The following is a 17,418-nucleotide window of genomic DNA, read 5'->3' as shown; positions in this document are numbered from 1 at the left end:
ATATTTCTGTCTTTGTGCCAGTACCATACTGTCTTGATGACTGTGGCTTTGTAGTAGAGCCTGAAGTCAGGCAGGTTGATTCCTCCATTTCCATTCTTCTTTCTCAAGATCGCTTTGGCTATTCGAGGTTTTTTGTATTTCCGTACAAATTGTGAAATTATTTGTTCTAGCTCTGTGAAAAATACCTTTGGTAGCTTGATAGGATTGCATTGAATCTATAAATTGCTTTGGGTAGTATACTCATTTTCACTATATTGATTCTTCCAATCCATGAACACAGTATATTTCTCCATCTATTAGTGTCCTCTTTGATTTCTTTCACCAGTGTTTTATAGTTTTCTATATATAGATCTTTAGTTTCTTTAGGTAGATATATTCCTAAGTATTTTATTCTTTTCATTGCAATGGTGAATGGAATTGTTTCCTTAATTTCTCCTTCTATTTTCTCATTATTAGTGTATAGGAATGCAAGGGATTTCTGTGTGTTGATTTTATATCCTGCAACTTTACTATTTTCATTGATTAGCTCTAGTAATTTTCTGGTGGAGTCTTTAGGGTTTTCTATGTAGAGGATCATGTCATTTGCAAACAGTGAAGAGTTTTACTTCTTCTTTTCCAATTTGGATTCCTTTTATTTCTTTTTCTGCTCTGATTGCTATGGCCAAAACTTCCAAAACTATGTTGAATAGTAGTGGTGAAAGTGGGCACCCTTGTCTTGTTCCTGACTTTAGGGGAAATGATTTCAATTTTTCACCATTGAGGATAATGTTTGCTGTGGGTTTGTCATATATAGCTCTTATTATGTTGAGGTATGTTCCTTCTATTCCTGCTTTCTGGGGAATTTTTATCATAAATGGGTGTTGAATTTTGTCAAAGGCTTTCTCTGCATCTATTGATATAATCATATGGCTTTTATTTTTCAATTTGTTAATGTGGTGTATTGCATTGATTGATTAGTGGATATTAAAGAATCGTTGCATCCCTGGGATAAAGCCCACTTGGTCATGGTGTATGATCTTTTTAATGTGTTGTTGGATTCTGATTGCTAGAATTTTGTTAAGGATTTTTGCATCTGTGTTCATCAGTGATATTGGCCTGTAGTTTTCTTTTTTTGTGGCATCTTTGTCAGGTTTTGGTATTAGGGTGATGGTGGCCTCATAGAATGAGTTTGGAAGTTTACCTTCCTCTGCAGTTTTCTGGAAGAGTTTGAGTAGGATAGGTGTTAGCTCTTCTGTAAATTTTTGGTAGAATTCAGTGTGAAGCTGTCTGGACCTGGGCTTTTGTTTGCTGGAAGATTTCTGATTACAGTTTCAATTTCCGTGCTTGTGATGGGTGTGTTAAGATTTTCTATTTCTTCCTGGTTCAGTTTTGGAAAGTTGTACTTTTTTAAGAATTTGTCCATTTCTTCCACGTTGTCCATTTTATTGGCATGTAATTGCTGATAGTAGTCTCTTATGATCCTTTGTATTTCTGTGTTGTCTGTTGTGATCTCTCCATTTTCATTTCTAATTTTATTGATTTGATTTTTCTCCCTTTGTTTCTTGATGAGTCTGGCTAATGGTTTGTCAATTTTATTTATCCTTTCAAAGAACCAGCTTTTGGCTTTGTTGATTTTTGCTATGGTCTCTTTTGTTTCTTTTGCATTTATTTCTGCTCTAATTTTTAAGATTTCTTTCCTTCTACTAACCCTGGGGTTCTTCATTTCTTCCTTTTCTAGTTGCTTTAGTGTAGAGTTAGGTTATTTATTTGACTTTTTTCTTGTTTCTTGAGGTATGCCTGTATTATGGAGACTTTCTTGTTGACTAGGGCCCTGCTTCATCCAGCTTGCCTCGTGTCTCCCTGGTGTCCTCTTCTGTCCCAGGACCCTGATCAGGAAGGACCCCTGTGATGTTGAGACATCCCATCTCCTCAGGCTTCTCTGGGCTCTGGTAGTCCTCAGACTTTCCTTGTTGTTGATGCCCTGGACAGCTTTGAGGAGGACTAGGGTCAGAGATTTTGTTTAACTTTCCTCCTTGGGAGTTTGGTGTTTTTCTCATGGAGACACTGGGGCGCTGGGTGTGGGGAGAGGACACATGCGTGGGGCCGTTTCATCTTGGGATGCCTGCCACCAGCACGACTCTTCCCTGCTGGTGTTGACCTGGGTCCCCGGGCTGAGGTCATGCCTGTCAGGTGTCTCCACTGTAGAGTCATGCCACCCCCTTCCCATGCTGTCCCCTTTGGAAGGAGGGCACTGTGCCCAGCCGACACTTAAGCCCCCTCTGATCCCTTAGTCCTGGCTCCCCTTTGCCAGGTTGGCTGTGGCCGGGAAGGAGTCCAAGCCCCTGGTGGTGATAGGCTGGCCACGGTGTCCTCAGCCCTTATGGGAGCAAGAGAGGTGGGTGAGCCTAGCCCTGCATGGACAGAGGTCCGGGTGGACAGAGGCCTTGCCTTGCCTGTGGCCTGAGAACTGAGCTTTGACCTCAGCCTCGGAGCTTCCAGCCTCCTCTCCTGGGGTCAATGCTGTCATCCCCCAGAGCATGAGGGCAGGAGGCGCCATGGTCTCGGTGACCTTGCAGCCATGGGCAGCAATAGACTGGGGTCTGTCCAGCCGAGGACCACAGGCTCAGGCGGTCTCTGCCTAACCGCCAACGGGCTGCCGGGTCGTCATCGTCCTCCAGGGAGAGAGTGTGCCAAGAGGCAGTGACAAGTGACCGGGGAGACACATGGTCCATTAGACATGCGTGAAGGGGGCGTACCTGTGGGCACTGGGAATGAAAGGGCCCCCTCCTCCTTCGTCAGGGGGATGCGTATGGAAGCCTCCGGCTCAGTTTCTCTTTGCTGCTGTAACAAACGACCACAGATACAGTGGCTTAACACAACGTGGTCTGTCATCTCACTTCCCTGGAGGCCAGAAGTCTGACCTGGGTCTCACTGGGTTGGGACCAAGGCCTAGGCAGGGCTGTGTTCGTCATGGAGGCCCCAGGGGTGAATCTGTTCCTCTCCATTTCCAGCTTCTAGAGGCGCCGCATCCTCGGCTGGCGGGCCCTTGTCTTCAGAGCGCATCGCTCTGACCTCTGCTGACTCTGACCCTCTCACCTCCCTCTCCGAAGGACCTTTGGGTGACACTGGGCCCCCTGATAATCCAGGAGCATCTGCCATGTCAAGATGCTTAATCCTGCCTGGGGTCTGTCGCCACCGAAGACAGCGTAGTCACAGCTCCTGGGGACCAGGATGGGAATGTGCCGGGGGCCATTGTTCTGCCAGGCACAGCCACATGGGAGCGGGGAGGGGGATGCCAGAGTAATCGAATCCCCAGACACCAGCTCTTGTTGCTGGCGGGGCAGGTGGCAGCCGGGCAAGTGGGAGAGGCCAGGGAGCCCTTGGGATCTCACGTTGCCATGGGCGGCTTAGCAGGTTCAGAGGATGTGGCAAGCACCCGAGGCTGGTAATTCCACAGCTTGGTGTGGCCTTTCAGCCCTGGAGGTGGGACCTGTTAGAAGGCAGTTAAATCAGGACTTCCTTGGTAGGCCAGTGGTTAAGACTCCACACTTCCAGTGCAGGGGGCACAGGTTCAAAGCCTGGTTGAGGGAACTAAGATTCTACATGTCATGTGGCTCAGCCAAAATAAATAAATAAATAAATGTACAGAAGACCATGAAATCAATTTAGTGGGTTGTACCCAAAAATTTTAGTAACCTAATTAAAATAAGAAAACATCAATAGGCATTGTCTATTGAAATGGTATTTGTGGGACTCATGCTATTTAAAGCTACCACTGAGTTGGGGGAAGTACGGGGGACCTAGTTCCATGTAGCCAGGACCCCAGGGCCCTAGGACCTAGCTGCCCAGCCCAGAAGGTCAGCCCCCAGTGACCAGTCCAGCCTTGGGCAACATGTGCGACGGCACTGGCAGGAAGGATCTGGCAGACCCCAAGCCCAGGTGTCTGGAAAGCGGGGGTGGGGAGGCCAGACTGTTGGGGCCCTGGCGCCACACCCCATGTTTGGAGTCTTGTCCTGTGTCCATTCAGCAAGTGTCCCTGAGCCCGGCTGTGAGTGCTGTGGTTGGGACCCTGTGCTCTGCGAGGGTCTCAGCTGCACAATGGCTGCTCCTGGGGGTATAGATGGCAGTCACCATGTGGCAGTTCGCATCCGACTGTCCTCCTCCAGGGGCACCTTCCCTGCCTGCGGGGTTCCCGAGGAGGCAGGACTTCGTGTACATCTCCCAGGAGTGCCTGTACCCTAAGGCTTCCAGAAGCTTCTTGGGTCTGATGCGATTGTTCATGGAGGCCCTCACTTCCTCAGCTGATATTTAGGAGCTGAATGTAGACTGGGCCGTTTTTGGGAGGCTTTGGGGGAAAGGTGCTCGTGGTTGTGGATTTTCATGTCCCTGGAAATGTCTGAACAGAGGCAGGCATGCCTGGGCTACACGCAGCTGCGAGGTGCATAATTTGGAGTTGAGATCCAGCAGCCATCAGTTTCGTTCACCGTGCTTTTATTCTGTGCGTTTTAGAAACCATCGCCATTGCTGAAACCCAGCAGAAACCCTAAGAGAAGCCACTTACTGGCCTGTTGGTCTCTGCGGCCTCGCTTCCCACGACCGACAAGGAACCGTGAAGTAAGTGGTGTGTGGTTCCGTCCCCAGGGCTGCTGGTGGAGAAGGCGGCCCTGTTTGGTTCTGAGTTCTTGGGTGTCCAGGGACCTGATGCCCCAAGAGGAGCCCGGAGCCCTCAGGGTGGTTCTGCTGGGTGGGTCTGTTCTCCTATGGGCTCCATGTCTGCACGTTGGCCCCTCACTTCTAGAAGCCCTGAGAAGCCTCGTGCGTTTCAGGGGACACCACCAGGCTTGCTCAGGATGAGCAGCTCTGTCTATGTCGTGTCCCTGGGCGGGATGCCATATCTGGCTTCACTGAGGGGCGTATTCACCTCACCGCAGTCATGGGGAGGGGAGGGTCTCTAAAAATGAAGAATTATTTTTTGAATGCTTTGAAAAGAATCCTGAAGCCCAGCTGCTTCTGAGTTTCAGCTCCAGGGTTTCCACCTTCTCCTGGACTTTTCTAATTAACTAGGGACAGAGGGTTCACAGAGGGTGGCCTCTGAAGGTGGCCTGAGGGGATCACTGGTGACAGGAGAGGGTGCAGCCTGAGTGTCTTGTGGTCAGCACCCATGGGTTGGGGAGGATTCAGGGTGGGACGAGCGGCCCCATGCTCCAAGCCACGGTGAAGAAGGCTCGTGTTCACTGTTTACCTGATCCGGAGGCTCCTACCAAGGCCTTGTGGCTGATGAGGGCCCAGCATGGACTAGAGCGTGGTCTTGTGTGTTCTACCATGATTTAGGAACCCAGGAGTTGGGCCGTGGAGCTCAGGTTCCCCTCTCCCTAGGGTGGCGTGCAGGTTTTGCTCCTTAAAGGGTAGCTGTCAGGCCTCTGAGTCCAGGGTGTGGCCTGAGGACCCCTTGGCCCACCATCTGTTCTTGTAAATAAAGTTTTATTGGTGCATAGCTGCAACTGTTCATTGATGTCTCCCTTCTCACAGTGGTGGGATTGAGTGGTGCCCAAGGGGCTCTGTGGGCAGCCTCATGATGGGCACATCCTCTTGAGAGGGTCGTGACAAGGAGAGCTTTTTTTTCAAAGTTCAAACAGATACTGAAGATCAGCAGCAGAAGGTGGTCTTAGCCCAAGTTTTTCAGTGGAGAAATGAGCTAAATGTTTCTTGTTTGCGCTTGTCGTTTTGAGCAAAGGCCCCGACCCTAGGGTACACATGACTGTTGATTCGCCTGCCGCCTGCAGCTTGGGGGGAGGTACTTAAGTGGAAAGACTGGGTGTCGAACCAGGACACCCTTATCGCCTGAGTTGCCTGAGGTTGTGACCACGACCACGCCATTCATGGGGCTTATTGAGATTTCTTATTGAGGGCCAGTGCTGCTGGCCCTGCAGCATCTTCTGAGTGTGTGGGCCTGATCCTGGCTGATCCCAGGTGGTACATGCTTGCTCTGGGATCAGCCAAGTGGCTCTGGGAATGTGGAGGATGGGCCGAGCCTGGGGATAGAGCTCCAGGGCAGGACCTCTGCCGTGGTGTCACACAGCCCCGCTTACAGTTCACACCTCCTGAGTCCTCCGCACAGCTCAGCCGAGTGGCAGGGGGACTGATGAGGTGACAGCCTTGTACCCAGCCTGCGCTGGCACCAACGTGAAGATGCAGGCCAAGGTCACCTGGGCGGGGACGAGCAGCTGGAAGCAGCTCCCAAGGCTTTCTGGGGCCACAGGCTGTGCTCGTGAGTCAGCTCTGCGGCCAGAGAGAGACTCCAGGCTCTGTGCCTGGGGTGCTGTCTGTGTCTGCGTGGTGGGAGGACGGAAGGGGTTGGGAGGGCAGCATTGCAGACCACTGGGTATTGCTTGGTCCTCTTCCTGGTTTTCTGGAAACTTCTGTTTGAGTGGGCAGAGGTGTTTGTCCTTCCAGGCCGCCCCTCACAGCTGCAGTCCTAGGTGGCAGGGGCGTGGTGACTGTTACTTATTTCTTTCTGTGATGGATTTTTTTTAATACTCTTTTTTAAAAATTTATTTTTGGCCCTGCTGGGTCTTGGTTGCTGAGCACATGGTTTTCTCTAGTTGCGGCGAGTCGGGGTACTCTTTGATGCAGAGCGTGGGCTTCACGTTGCAGAGCACAGTGTGGGCGCGTGGACTTCAGTAGTGTGTCTCATGGGGCTTAGTTGTCCAGAGGCATGCGGAATCTTCCGGGACCAGGGATCCAACCCATGTTGCCCGCATCATGGGGCAGATTCTTAACCACTGACCTACCAGGGAAGCCCTATGTGCTAGATTTTTCTCATGGTGTTTGAGGGAGATGGAATAGTGCCCCCCGAGATGCTCAGGCCCTGATCATGGGACCTGTGAAGATGTTCCCTGACATAGCGAGAGGGTCTCAGCGGCTGGGACGATGTTACAGATCAGGAGATGGGTGCTCAGCCTGGCTTATCTGAGCTGTCTGACATCATCACAGGAGTCCTTCTAAGAAGGAGATGGGTTCAGAGAAGGAGACCTGGTGATGGAGGCAGAGGTCAGAGAAAAGAGTCTGAGAGATGGGAAAAAGAGTCTGAGAGACGGGAGATGCTGCACTGCTGGCTGTGAGGATGGAGGGAGGGGCCCAAGCCAGGCAGGTGGTGCCTCTAGCAGCTGGGAAAGTCAGGAGCCCCCAGAAGGCACACAGCTCACGAGAGATCCGCACAGGACTCCTGGCCCTCACAACTCGGAGGGCAGTTTGCGCCGTTGGAGCCCTAGGTTTGTGGAGCTTGTTTGGTAGCTGGCAGGAATGTGCACAGAGCTGAGGGCCTTGTGTGTTTCAGTCTTGGCGTTGTTCAGATAAGCGTCAGGATGGACCCCCCCTGGCGCTCGGGCCCCACCCCCACCCTGCGCCCACACAAGCCCCGTCAGGCTGTGCCCTCCCACCTTCCTGCCTCTGCGCTCTGCTCGCCTTGTCCATCTCACCCCTGGAGTAGGTTCAGTCCAGTTTCGTGGGGCGGACTCAGGTTGAGGCCATGTCCTCGCATCCTCTGAGGGGCCCCTGGCGCCTGTGCTTCCCCGTCTTAGTGCTGCTGCTCCTGCTGCATGGAGGCGGCACCCTGAGCCCCCGATCCAGCTGCACATGCCAGGGGCAAAGGTTTCTCTGATTTGGGCTGGGGATGTAGAAGGGCAGCAGGTACTGGACCCGAGTGCCCCCTGGACTTCAGGCTCTGTGTGATCAGGGAGCACGCCTGGTGTGCAGGGAACCCAGGTGGTAGACAGTGCTCCATGCAGAGAAGGATGAAGTAGGGAACTGTATGCAGGTTTGAGGGACATGTGACAGAGTGCCAGGCCCACGTGGTAGGCTGGAGAGGGGGTCGGGACGGGGCTGGGAGTGTCATGCTCTGCCTCCGTGGTGCGTTTCGTCTTGACTCTTGTTGGAGGGGCAGCCGTTCCTCCTGGGCCCAAGCCTGCTCAGGAGCCCCTGGTTGTCGTCCCCTGTTGGGAACTGGGCTTTGGTGGCAGGAGCTGAGCCGAGATGGGGGCAGGCCCAGGGCTGGCCAGGAGTCCCAGGGAGGCTGGGGCTTTACCTGGCAGCAGGTGGAGCAGGTAGAGGGAGGGGCCGGGGGAGAAATCTGGGGGAGAGTCACCTCTGGGGTGGGGGCATATTGTACTCAGAGAGCCCTGGAATCCTTTTCAAAGACGGTGCACTCCTCAAGGTTTAGCTGTGTTGTGAGGTTACGTTTTCTCCAGAGAACATACCTTCCCACACACTGAGTACTGTATTCTTGTCAAACCCCAGAGTTGCAGGTTCCCAAGGTTCAGTTCCTGGACAACATCTGCCATTAGCCTCAGAAACCCTTAGTCCAGGGCCCACTGGGTGAGAAAGATGAGACTGTCTCCTGGGGAGGCGGCGTCCCTGCCAGTCATCTCTTGTCTGAATCCTGGGTCTCAGATGGACAGATTGTGCCTGGCTGTAGGAGGCCCACCCCTTGGGGTGTTTCTTACCCACCCTCTCCTGCCCGGGCTCCTGGGGGTGCCTACCCCAGGCAAGGGTCCAGATCCAAAGAGCCTTCTGCTCCTGGGAGGGGCGGGAAAGAGCCCTACCTGGTCACCGCGGTGTAGCACAAGTGGGGTGGCAACCTTCATGGGGGGCAGCCAGAGTACCCCCACGGCCCAGCCCACGAGTCCCCAAGTTTGAAGGCCACTGGGGGAGGTACCAGCGCAGGAGGGCCCCTCTGGGCTAGACTCACTGGGACCTAGAGAGCGGGGGATCACCTGTCAACCTGACTCAGTGCCCCCTCTTGTCAGATGTGTCTTGGTGAGGAGGAGCTGCCCAGGACGGCCGGGAAATGCCCGTCCCGTGTGGTCCTGCTCCTCCGTCCCAGGCGGTGGGGTGCAGGGGGCCTGGGGGGCCTCAGGAAGGCTAAGTCATGTAGGGTCTCCTGAACACATGACTTTAAAAAGAGGTAATCACTTCATTGAGAGGTGATTCACAGAGCAGTTTATCCATTTGGCTTGTGTAAAACTCCCCGGTTGTGGCCTGTATGGATGCTCTGCCCGTAGCCTCAGGATGAGGAGTGGGGAGAGAGGGGCACAGTCTTTCCTGCTAGGGACTTTGAGAGCTGGGGTGGGAGTGGGCGGGGGACCCACCAAGTGTCTCTGGAGTTGACACCTCCTGTAGACACCTCCTCCATGGCCGACCCAGGGGATGTCCTCCGTCTTTCATGAGGTGAGGGGCTCAGGTTTGGGGGAGCCCTCCTGTGGGCTGAAGAGATGAGGGCTCTAGTCGCCCATCCTGCCAGGCTCCAGAGGTTTTATTTAACTTTGCAAGTGCAGAACTTTCTTCTTTTCTTCTCCTCCACCCCAACCTCTGTTTCTTTTTTGGTGGGAGTAGCAGCTTTATTCGGAGAAGGCAATGGCACCCCACTCCAGTACTCTTGCCTGGAAAATCCCATGGATGGAGGAGCCTGGTAGGCTGCAGTCCATGGGGTCGCTAAGAGTCAGACACGACTGAGTGACTTCACTTTCACTTTTCACTTTCATGCACTGGAGAATGAAATGGCAACCCACTCCAGTGTTCTTGCCTGGAGAATCCCAGGGACAGGGGAGCCTGGCGGGCTGCTGTCTGTGGGGTCGCACAGAGTCGGACACGACTGAAGCGACTTAGCAGCAGCAGCAGCAGCAGCTTTACTGAGATTGACTCCACCCGTCAGCCAGTTCCTCCATTTAAAACACATAATTCTGACGTGTGTGTTCAGAGTCCTGCAGCCATCGCCACAGTTGACGAACATTTCCATCGCTCCCTAAAGAAACCCGACCTTAGCCTCCGGGGTCCTTCTGGGTCTGCTCCATCCCGCTGTGGCAAGTGTCAGGGCTTCCTTTCCTTCCGTGGCCGAGCGACACTCCCGACGTGCCACTGAGTGGAGGGGCTTGGTTTGCGTACCTTCATTTGCTGATGGGCACTCGAGGTGCTTCCACCTTTTGGCTGCTGTGAATCGTGCTGCTGTGGACATCTGTGTATAGGTTTTTGTGTGGACAGATGTTTCTCTTGGGTGTATACTTAGTAGTGGGATTGCTGACTTGTGTGGTCAGTGCCACATTCAACTTTTGGGGGAACTGCCGGGCTGTTTTCCCCAGCGGCGGCGCCAGCTGGGAGTCAGGGTTCCTGTTTCTCTGCCTCCTCGCCTGCGCTTGTCATTATCTGCTTTTTCGCTCTGGCTGTTGTGGGCAAGGTGTATCTCACTGTGGTTTCCATTTGCTTTTCCCTGGTGGCTGACCGCCTCGAGCATCTTTTCATGCGCTTATTGGCCATCTGTGTCTCTTTGGGAAAATGTCTGTTCGAGTCCTTTGCCCACTGTTTAATTGTGCTGTTTGTCTGTTCATGACTGAGTTGTTAGAGCCCCACTTGTCTTGGCACGGCATGGTCTGGTCAAGAGTGTGTCCATCTTTCTGGACTGTTCTGTGAGTTCCCTCATGGGGGTCCTTGGTCCCCCTGTGTTCCCAGGAGGTTGGCCCAGGGCTGGATTTCAGTCGGATTCCTTGTGTTATTTTTTTAAGTATGCACGTGTTTGATTTTCATTTGCTCTTCTTCAAAGAAACGTGCCAGGGGTTATGGAGTTTTGGGATTATAAACCGTTTAAATTTTATTTTTCGTATTTACTTACTGAGAGCTTCGTTGCAAAGGGCATGAATAAGAGGAAAAACCTCACACCCGCCTCCCTTCTGAGCTGAACCTGCACGGCGGTGGCGGGTAGAGAAGCCCGGGCTCTTGCTGGGTGCAGCTGTAGGAAGCTCCACCTGCTCGCTTCCCTGCCCCTCAATGGGAAAGTGGAGGGCGCTCTGGTGGGCAGGACCCTGGGGCCACCCCACTCTGCGCAGGACAGGCTGGTCTTGGGGGGAGACAGGTGTCCTGCTTGGGCTCATCTCCCACCAACAATGTGGGGTGGGGGTGGGGGGCAGTCCCTGAGGAAGGGTGGGCTCCCCGCTTGGTGATGCAGTGGTGACCCTGCGTGTGCCAGGACCCCCAGAGTCTGTACCAGTCCTGCCAGCCGTGAGTGTGACCTTCACAGCAGGGCCTTGCCTGCCGCCCCCGCCCCTGCCCCGTGTGCCCAAGTGTGGCGTGGGGTGGCCCAGGGCAGGGCCTGGTTCCAAGGAGCTGCCGGGCTGAGCGGCTGTTCCTGGGCTTGTGCTGCCCTCTAGTGCCCACTGTGGGGAGTGTATTTGGAGAGCTGGTGGCTGTGACTTGGTGAATGGACACCGCCCCCCACTTCCCAGACAGGCAGGAGTCCTGCCCTTCTCACATACCCCCTGCCCCCGCTCACTTTGTGGGGGTGTGGACTTGGTGAGTTTTCCTCCGAGTTCTGGGTGTGCGTGCACTGGGGTTCCGACCTTGTCCACATCCTGGAGCGAGTCTGGTTTTCTCTTGTTCAGAGAATTTAATCTGCCAACAGGGACCCTTCCCCATTGTGTTTCCCTCAAGTGTCTCCCTGACTAGGATGGTCCACAGCCTCCCTGATGGCCCCTGTGACTCTCAGAACAGGAGGGGCCTCTCTAGCCTGCAGCCTCGTCACCTGGAAGAGGTCCCCCCGTCCTCTGACTCTCCCCCTCTGTGCCATGTGGTCCAGGCTTGGCTGTAGCCCGGGGTGATGGGGCTCTGCTCTCCTGGTTTTGGGTCCTGCCTTGTGCAGCCCGTGGGTCACTCACGTGGGTCGCTGGGGCCTGGGTTCACTGACAGCAGCCGGTCCAGTGCTGGAGGGACCCAGGCGCTGCTCGCCTGCCTGCCCACCTGCCCGTGGTGGCCCTGCCCGAGGAGGGCTTCCCTGTTCAGGAAACACACACACACATATGACCTTACTCCCTTTTCCAGTCTGCCCCATGCCGCTGCCCCTGGATTCCAGCTCCACGATCAACGTCAGTGAATCTGGACGTGACCCTGATATGAAAAGATTTTTATTTCCAAGGCCTCTCGTTTGAAATGGGGGCTCAGGCCTTTAGCATCGCAGGGGCTCTTAGGACGAGGCCAGCTCTGTCTGTAACTAATTGAAGTCATTTGGTCTTTTGTGCTGGAGATGAAGCAGCCCTGGCTCCCCTGGGCCACATTCAGCTGCACAGCCTCTGTCCTTGGGTGGGGTGCTTTGGGCCCTCGGGGTGGGGGCAGGGGGCCGGGTGGTGGTGGTGGTGCTGACCTCCTCTGTCTCCTCACAGGTGTGGCCATCCCTCCACCGCAGCCATGGGGTCTGAGGACCATGGGGCCCAGAACCCAAGCTGTAAGATCATGACGTTCCGCCCAACCATGGAGGAATTCAAGGACTTCAACAAATATGTGGCCTACATCGAGTCCCAGGGGGCCCACCGGGCAGGCCTGGCCAAGGTGAGTGACCCCCGGCCCTGTAGCCACTTTCCATGGCTGCTGCCCTGTACCCCCCCAGGACTTGGGGCCCATGAGGCACCCATTAATCCGCTCCTTGAGCCCCTTATTTATTAAGGACACCTGTACGTTCTTTCCCCAAGCCCAGCACTGTTTTGGGCACCGGGATCCCTGAGGGCATGGACGCAGGGTGGGACTCAGAGCATCGTGATGGGACGGGCAGCCACCTCACCTCCCTGGGGCTTCGCGGAGTTGATGCTGAAGAGGGCTGACTTTCTGCCTTCATATTCCTCCTTAGACACGTTTTTTGGGAGACTGTCATGTGCATGGGCAAGTTCAAACATTGTGATGGGGTCCAGGGAGAGCGAGTGCCCCCCTGACCCCAGCCCGCCCGCCTGGAGCAACAGGGCACCAGTTCCTCCATCTCTTCCCATGCCTTTCCCACACGGATGTGAGCATGCGCGCATGCCATAGATGGCTGCCCTCACCCTTCTGTGCAGGGGACAGGTCTCGGAGAGCCCCTTCGTGTGCGTGTGAGCCTGTGTATACCTGTGTACACATGGTTCTGCCCAGCACGTAATCTGGGAGATTAATCTGGGAGCCTGTTTGGGGTTCTTTGAGTTGCTTCCCATATGCCTGTCATTGCGTCTCACACTCAGTCCTCTGTTAGTGATGCTGGGGGTCGCCCAGCCTTTTCTGCAAAGGCCAGATAGGAAATATTTTCAGATTCTTGGGCCGGACTGTCTGTCACCACCTCTCAGCTCCGCAGCTGTGGTTGATTCGCATCCCCACAGGCCTGGCTGTGTGCCCGTAAAACCTGATGTATAGACATCAAAGTGAAGGTTTCATAGAATTTTCACCCGTTTTGAAATAAGTCTTCTTTGTCATTTTCCCTTAACCATTTAAAAATGAAAAAAAAGAACACGGCATCAGCTTGCTGGCTGGACAGAAGCAGGTGGTGGGTGGTCCTGGGCCGCAGGCCGTGGGGTCTGTCCCCCAGGCGGGGTCTGCCGTGAGGGGCAGGTGCGCTGGCCCCCCCCATCCTCGGGTGGCTTTGGTGGCCGTGTCATACCCATGCTTTTCGTCTCAGCTGCATGGAGAGCGAGAGGAGCGCCGTGGGCCTGTGGGGCCTCCTCCCCCTGGTCTCTCTTCCTTGCACACCCCCCTCCCCCGCAACCCCTTTGCACAGACTCAGCAGAATATTCTCATCAAGGGCCCTGGCTCTGGTAGCCCCTGCCTGGTTCTTGTAGGTTCAGAGCCTCTATTTGGGGCTGAGAGATTGGCTGGTGGCAGTTGTCGGGCCCCTTTCCCCCAGGTGCCCCGTCTGTCTGGGGTGGAGGGGGACGCCTGAGGCCTGGGGCCTCCCTTTATCTGGCATGTCTTCTGTCCCTGACCTCGTTCCGCGTCTGCTGGGATGCGGCGCCAGTTCTGTTTTTGGATCCCAGTCGTGCTTTCTGCCAGGAATCTTGTTAGCATCATGGAATGTTCTGCCGGCAGCACCTGGCGCTCCCCCCAGCCTCTCCTCTCTGTCCTCTGCTGTCACCTCCGGCTCCCACTTCTGGGTGTTTCCAGTATTTTCTTGTCGTGGGGCCACTCGGGGTGCAGCCTTGTGTGCTGGGACCGAGTATCCGCACAGACCTCGCCAGCCTATATCCTCTGGGCTCTGCATCTCTGGTCTAAGCTCTTTGAGCCGCTGGACCCACTTTTTGCCAGCTTACTTGAATCGATGGGAAACCACTCAGCCTGGATATTTTTGTGCGTCAGATGTTTTCAGGCACATTTTCTCTCTGCCCTTTGTTTGAAGGTTCCTTTCCACTCGTCTCAAGTGGTGTTTTCTGCGCTGTGTTTGCTATGGGCGGGCAGGCCTCTCTGGAAGGGCATGGTAGGGGCAGGCGTGGCCACTGGGAGAACTGCCCCACTGTCACTGAGAGACGCTGTGAGGACAGTCATGCCGACGCAGATGCTTGCACACGTACCCGCCCTGCCCCCACCTTCAGGGACAGTGCTGGCGCCTCTGCAGGGACAGACGGGTCCAGGGAGGCGCCCCGCCACATCCCTCTTCTCAACACCCGCCCCCCCCATACTGCGTATCACTTCTTCCCCACGCAGCCCTCAGCCCTGCCAGCCTCCTTGGAGAAGGGGCCAGGTGTCTTGCTGGCCTGAGCGAGCTCTGCAGACGCCAGGTCCCCTCCACTCTAGTCCCCCCGGCCGTGACTGCCCTTCTGGGGTCGGGGTGTGTGTGTGGTGTTGGGGTTTCCTTTACCATCAAAGCTACGTTTGATGACCACCCCCCACCCCCCAACACCAGCAAAAGCTCTGCCGGGCTCAGGGCAGCTGGGTGGGGGTGGGGTGAGCACTCATTGTGAGTGGGGGGCTGGAGCTCCGGGGGGTGGGGGACTCTGGGTATGTGTGGGACTTTCGGGGTGACCAGCCACATTCCTCAGCTGTTCTTGTGCTCTGGGCCACTGCCCAGCTGGGGTCCTTTCCTCAGGCTGCTGGGGAAGGGCCGAGGGGGAAGGAGTCAGGAGGGGGCGTGGCCTGGGGTCCCAGGGCCGGGGTTAAGGGTGGTTGGGGTCCTCGGTGCATCCCTGCCCGGCTCCTCTGAGCACCAGGCCTGCCACCTTCAGGCCGGCTTGGGTTCCGCTGGGTCCCAGGAGCAGAGGCTGGCCCCTGCCCTGCGTTTCACAGGGTCCCCTCCACGTGCACCCCAGCTGCCCACCGTTCCCGGCTTGGCCCATTTGTCCCGTGTCCCTGTTCCCTGGGCTGCATGATCTCTTCCCAGGAGGCGTCCCTGAAGTGGGGCTCCTGGAATGGGTGTGCACTGCAGCATCCGCATCTCTGCTCTGGGGCCTCATCCACGCGGAGTCCTGAGCTGGGCACGCGGTGGCCAGAGGGTATGATAGTGGAGCCCCCGGGTGCAGCGAGTGCATGCTGTGCCAGGCAGCACCCACAGCCCACCCTGCCCACGGCTGCTCACTCTGTGATCACACAGATCCTAGGCAGCTGCGCACAGTCCCCCCACCGCCCAAGCTGGTGATGCCCAGGTTGGCCTGGTCCTGGGGCTCCCAGGAGCTCGGTGATATGGAGGGGGGGTGCCCAGTGCCTTGGTCTCTCTCCATCTGGCACCTGGTCCTGAGCGGCTGAGCCCAGGGAGGGGCCGCTGACCACTCTCCTGGTCTTACAGATCATCCCCCCAAAGGAGTGGAAGCCACGGCAGACGTACGACGACATCGATGACGTGGTCATCCCAGCGCCCATCCAGCAGGTGGTGACGGGCCAGTCGGGCCTCTTCACACAGTACAACATCCAGAAGAAGGCCATGACGGTCGGCGAGTACCGGCGCCTGGCCAACAGCGAGAAGTATGCGGGCTGGGGCAGACGCAGTGTCCACAGAGCCTGCCTGTGTGCCCTGGGTGGGCCTCAGCACCCAAGGCTCTCAGCCCCCAGGTTCTTGGGGGGCGAAATCCAGACCCTCACCTGACCCAGGGCCACGCATGCATGCTGTATTGCCCTCAACACTGACTGCAGAAGGCCAGCCTTTCAGGGCCCGCCATGTCCCCTGGCCCTGGAGTGCCTTCTTGCCCCTCCTGGGATGTCTCAGCTCTGCGGCACTTCCTCAGAGGGAGGCTCCCCAGCAGGGTCTCTCCGAGCTGGTTCAGCAGGGCCCACATGGGCACACACTCCAGGAGCTCGTGGGCATTCTCCCTTTCTGTGGAGCTCCCAGCCTCCCTGGCTTGCTGAAACCATTGGTGCATTGCTGGCAGTGTGTTTGCTTCTTTGCTTTCAAACAAGCGTCCTGTGAGGCAGGCATCGTCTGCCCCCACCCCATGGTGCCTGGCCTGTCACTGGTACCGTCTGTATCTTTAAGGGGTAGGCAGATAAGAACTGTCAGAGACCAGGTCCCTCTTCCAGCTCCCATGCCCCTGGTCTGTGGTCTGATGGGGGAGTCCTGGGCCCCGAGAGCTGGTGAGACGGGGCCACTGGACACTGTTCCAGGCTGGACTGCCCGCCCGACCACCCACCTCCCCCAACGGTCGTCACACCTCGTCCTTGTGCTCTGGGGCTGTGCCCGCAGCAGGGTGGCCTGAGCTCCTCCCCTGGTCCGCCCAGCAGGCGCCCTGAGCCCCCACACCCGGTCTGTCCCCAGGTACTGCACGCCCCGGCACCAGGACTTCGATGACCTGGAGCGCAAGTACTGGAAGAACCTGACATTCGTGTCACCCATCTACGGGGCCGACATCAGCGGCTCCTTGTACGATGACGTAAGTCCCGAGGCCACCGGGCATCTGGGTGGACTGTGAGGGCGAAGGGGCAAGTGGGCTCCCCCCAGAGGGTCAGGGCAGGGATGATGCAGGACGCTCCTCTGGGCTTCTGTTGGGGCGCTACTTACAGGTGGGGGCTGAGCTCAGGACCAGAGGGGGCCACATCCCTGCCCCCCTGCATAGACTCTTTCCTGCCAAGTCAGAGTGCAGCCTTGCCCGGACGCCATGCTCGGCCGCGGACCTCAGCCTGACCACAGGCAGTTTTAAAAAGACAGCAGCCGGCATTCCATCCCGTGTCCCCGTTGCTGTTCAGTCTCTCAGTTGTGTCTAACTCTGGCAACCCAGCAGCCTGCAGCCTGCCAGGGCTCCCAGTCTTGACCTTCTCCCAGGGCCTCTGTCAGTTCTCATTTGAGTGCTTTTCTGCTTGAGTTTCTATCACCGCATCTTCCTCGAGACCTGGGAGCTGAGTTCCCAGCCAGCCGAGCTGCCCCTCGCTGCGTCCCATCCTGTCCCTGTGCTGCCTTCCGGCCTGTGCTTCCCGAGGCCTGTCCAAGGGGTGAGACCAGACCGCTCGACCGCTCCCCTGACTGAGGCTTGATGCCAAGGCCTCGGGCAGGGCTGGTGGCCAGCAGAGTGGGACCATGTTTTGGGGGGATGGTTTGTAAATATTTGTGGGACCTCGAATATTAGGGGAGATGGTTTATAAACATTGATGGGACCTCGGATAACCCTGGGATGGACCTAATGGGGTTCATTTCAGGGCTCCGAAGCCTGACTGGCTTCTAGGTGTTCTGCAGTGGTAGGATCCAGGCCT

General features: G+C 56.2%; 1 protein-coding gene across 2 annotated transcripts in view; it reads left to right on the top strand.

Annotated features, from left to right (window-relative positions):
- KDM4B (lysine demethylase 4B) overlaps positions 1 to 17,418 on the top strand; it is a 121,159-nt gene that overhangs the window by 28,444 nt on the left and 75,297 nt on the right. For both annotated transcript variants that reach the window (XM_061422567.1, XM_061422566.1), the window contains exons 2-4: positions 12,180 to 12,345; positions 15,527 to 15,702; positions 16,490 to 16,604. In XM_061422567.1, the coding sequence (XP_061278551.1) occupies positions 12,205 to 12,345; positions 15,527 to 15,702; positions 16,490 to 16,604 (432 nt within the window). In that variant the 5' untranslated portion in view covers positions 12,180 to 12,204. The remainder of the gene's footprint in view (positions 1 to 12,179; positions 12,346 to 15,526; positions 15,703 to 16,489; positions 16,605 to 17,418) is intronic.

Source organism: Bos javanicus, chromosome 7, assembly GCF_032452875.1.
Source record: "Bos javanicus breed banteng chromosome 7, ARS-OSU_banteng_1.0, whole genome shotgun sequence".
Classification (NCBI taxonomy): domain Eukaryota; kingdom Metazoa; phylum Chordata; class Mammalia; order Artiodactyla; family Bovidae; genus Bos; species Bos javanicus.
Note: the sequence above shows the minus strand (reverse complement) of the source record. Positions and strands in the feature narration are given on the sequence as shown.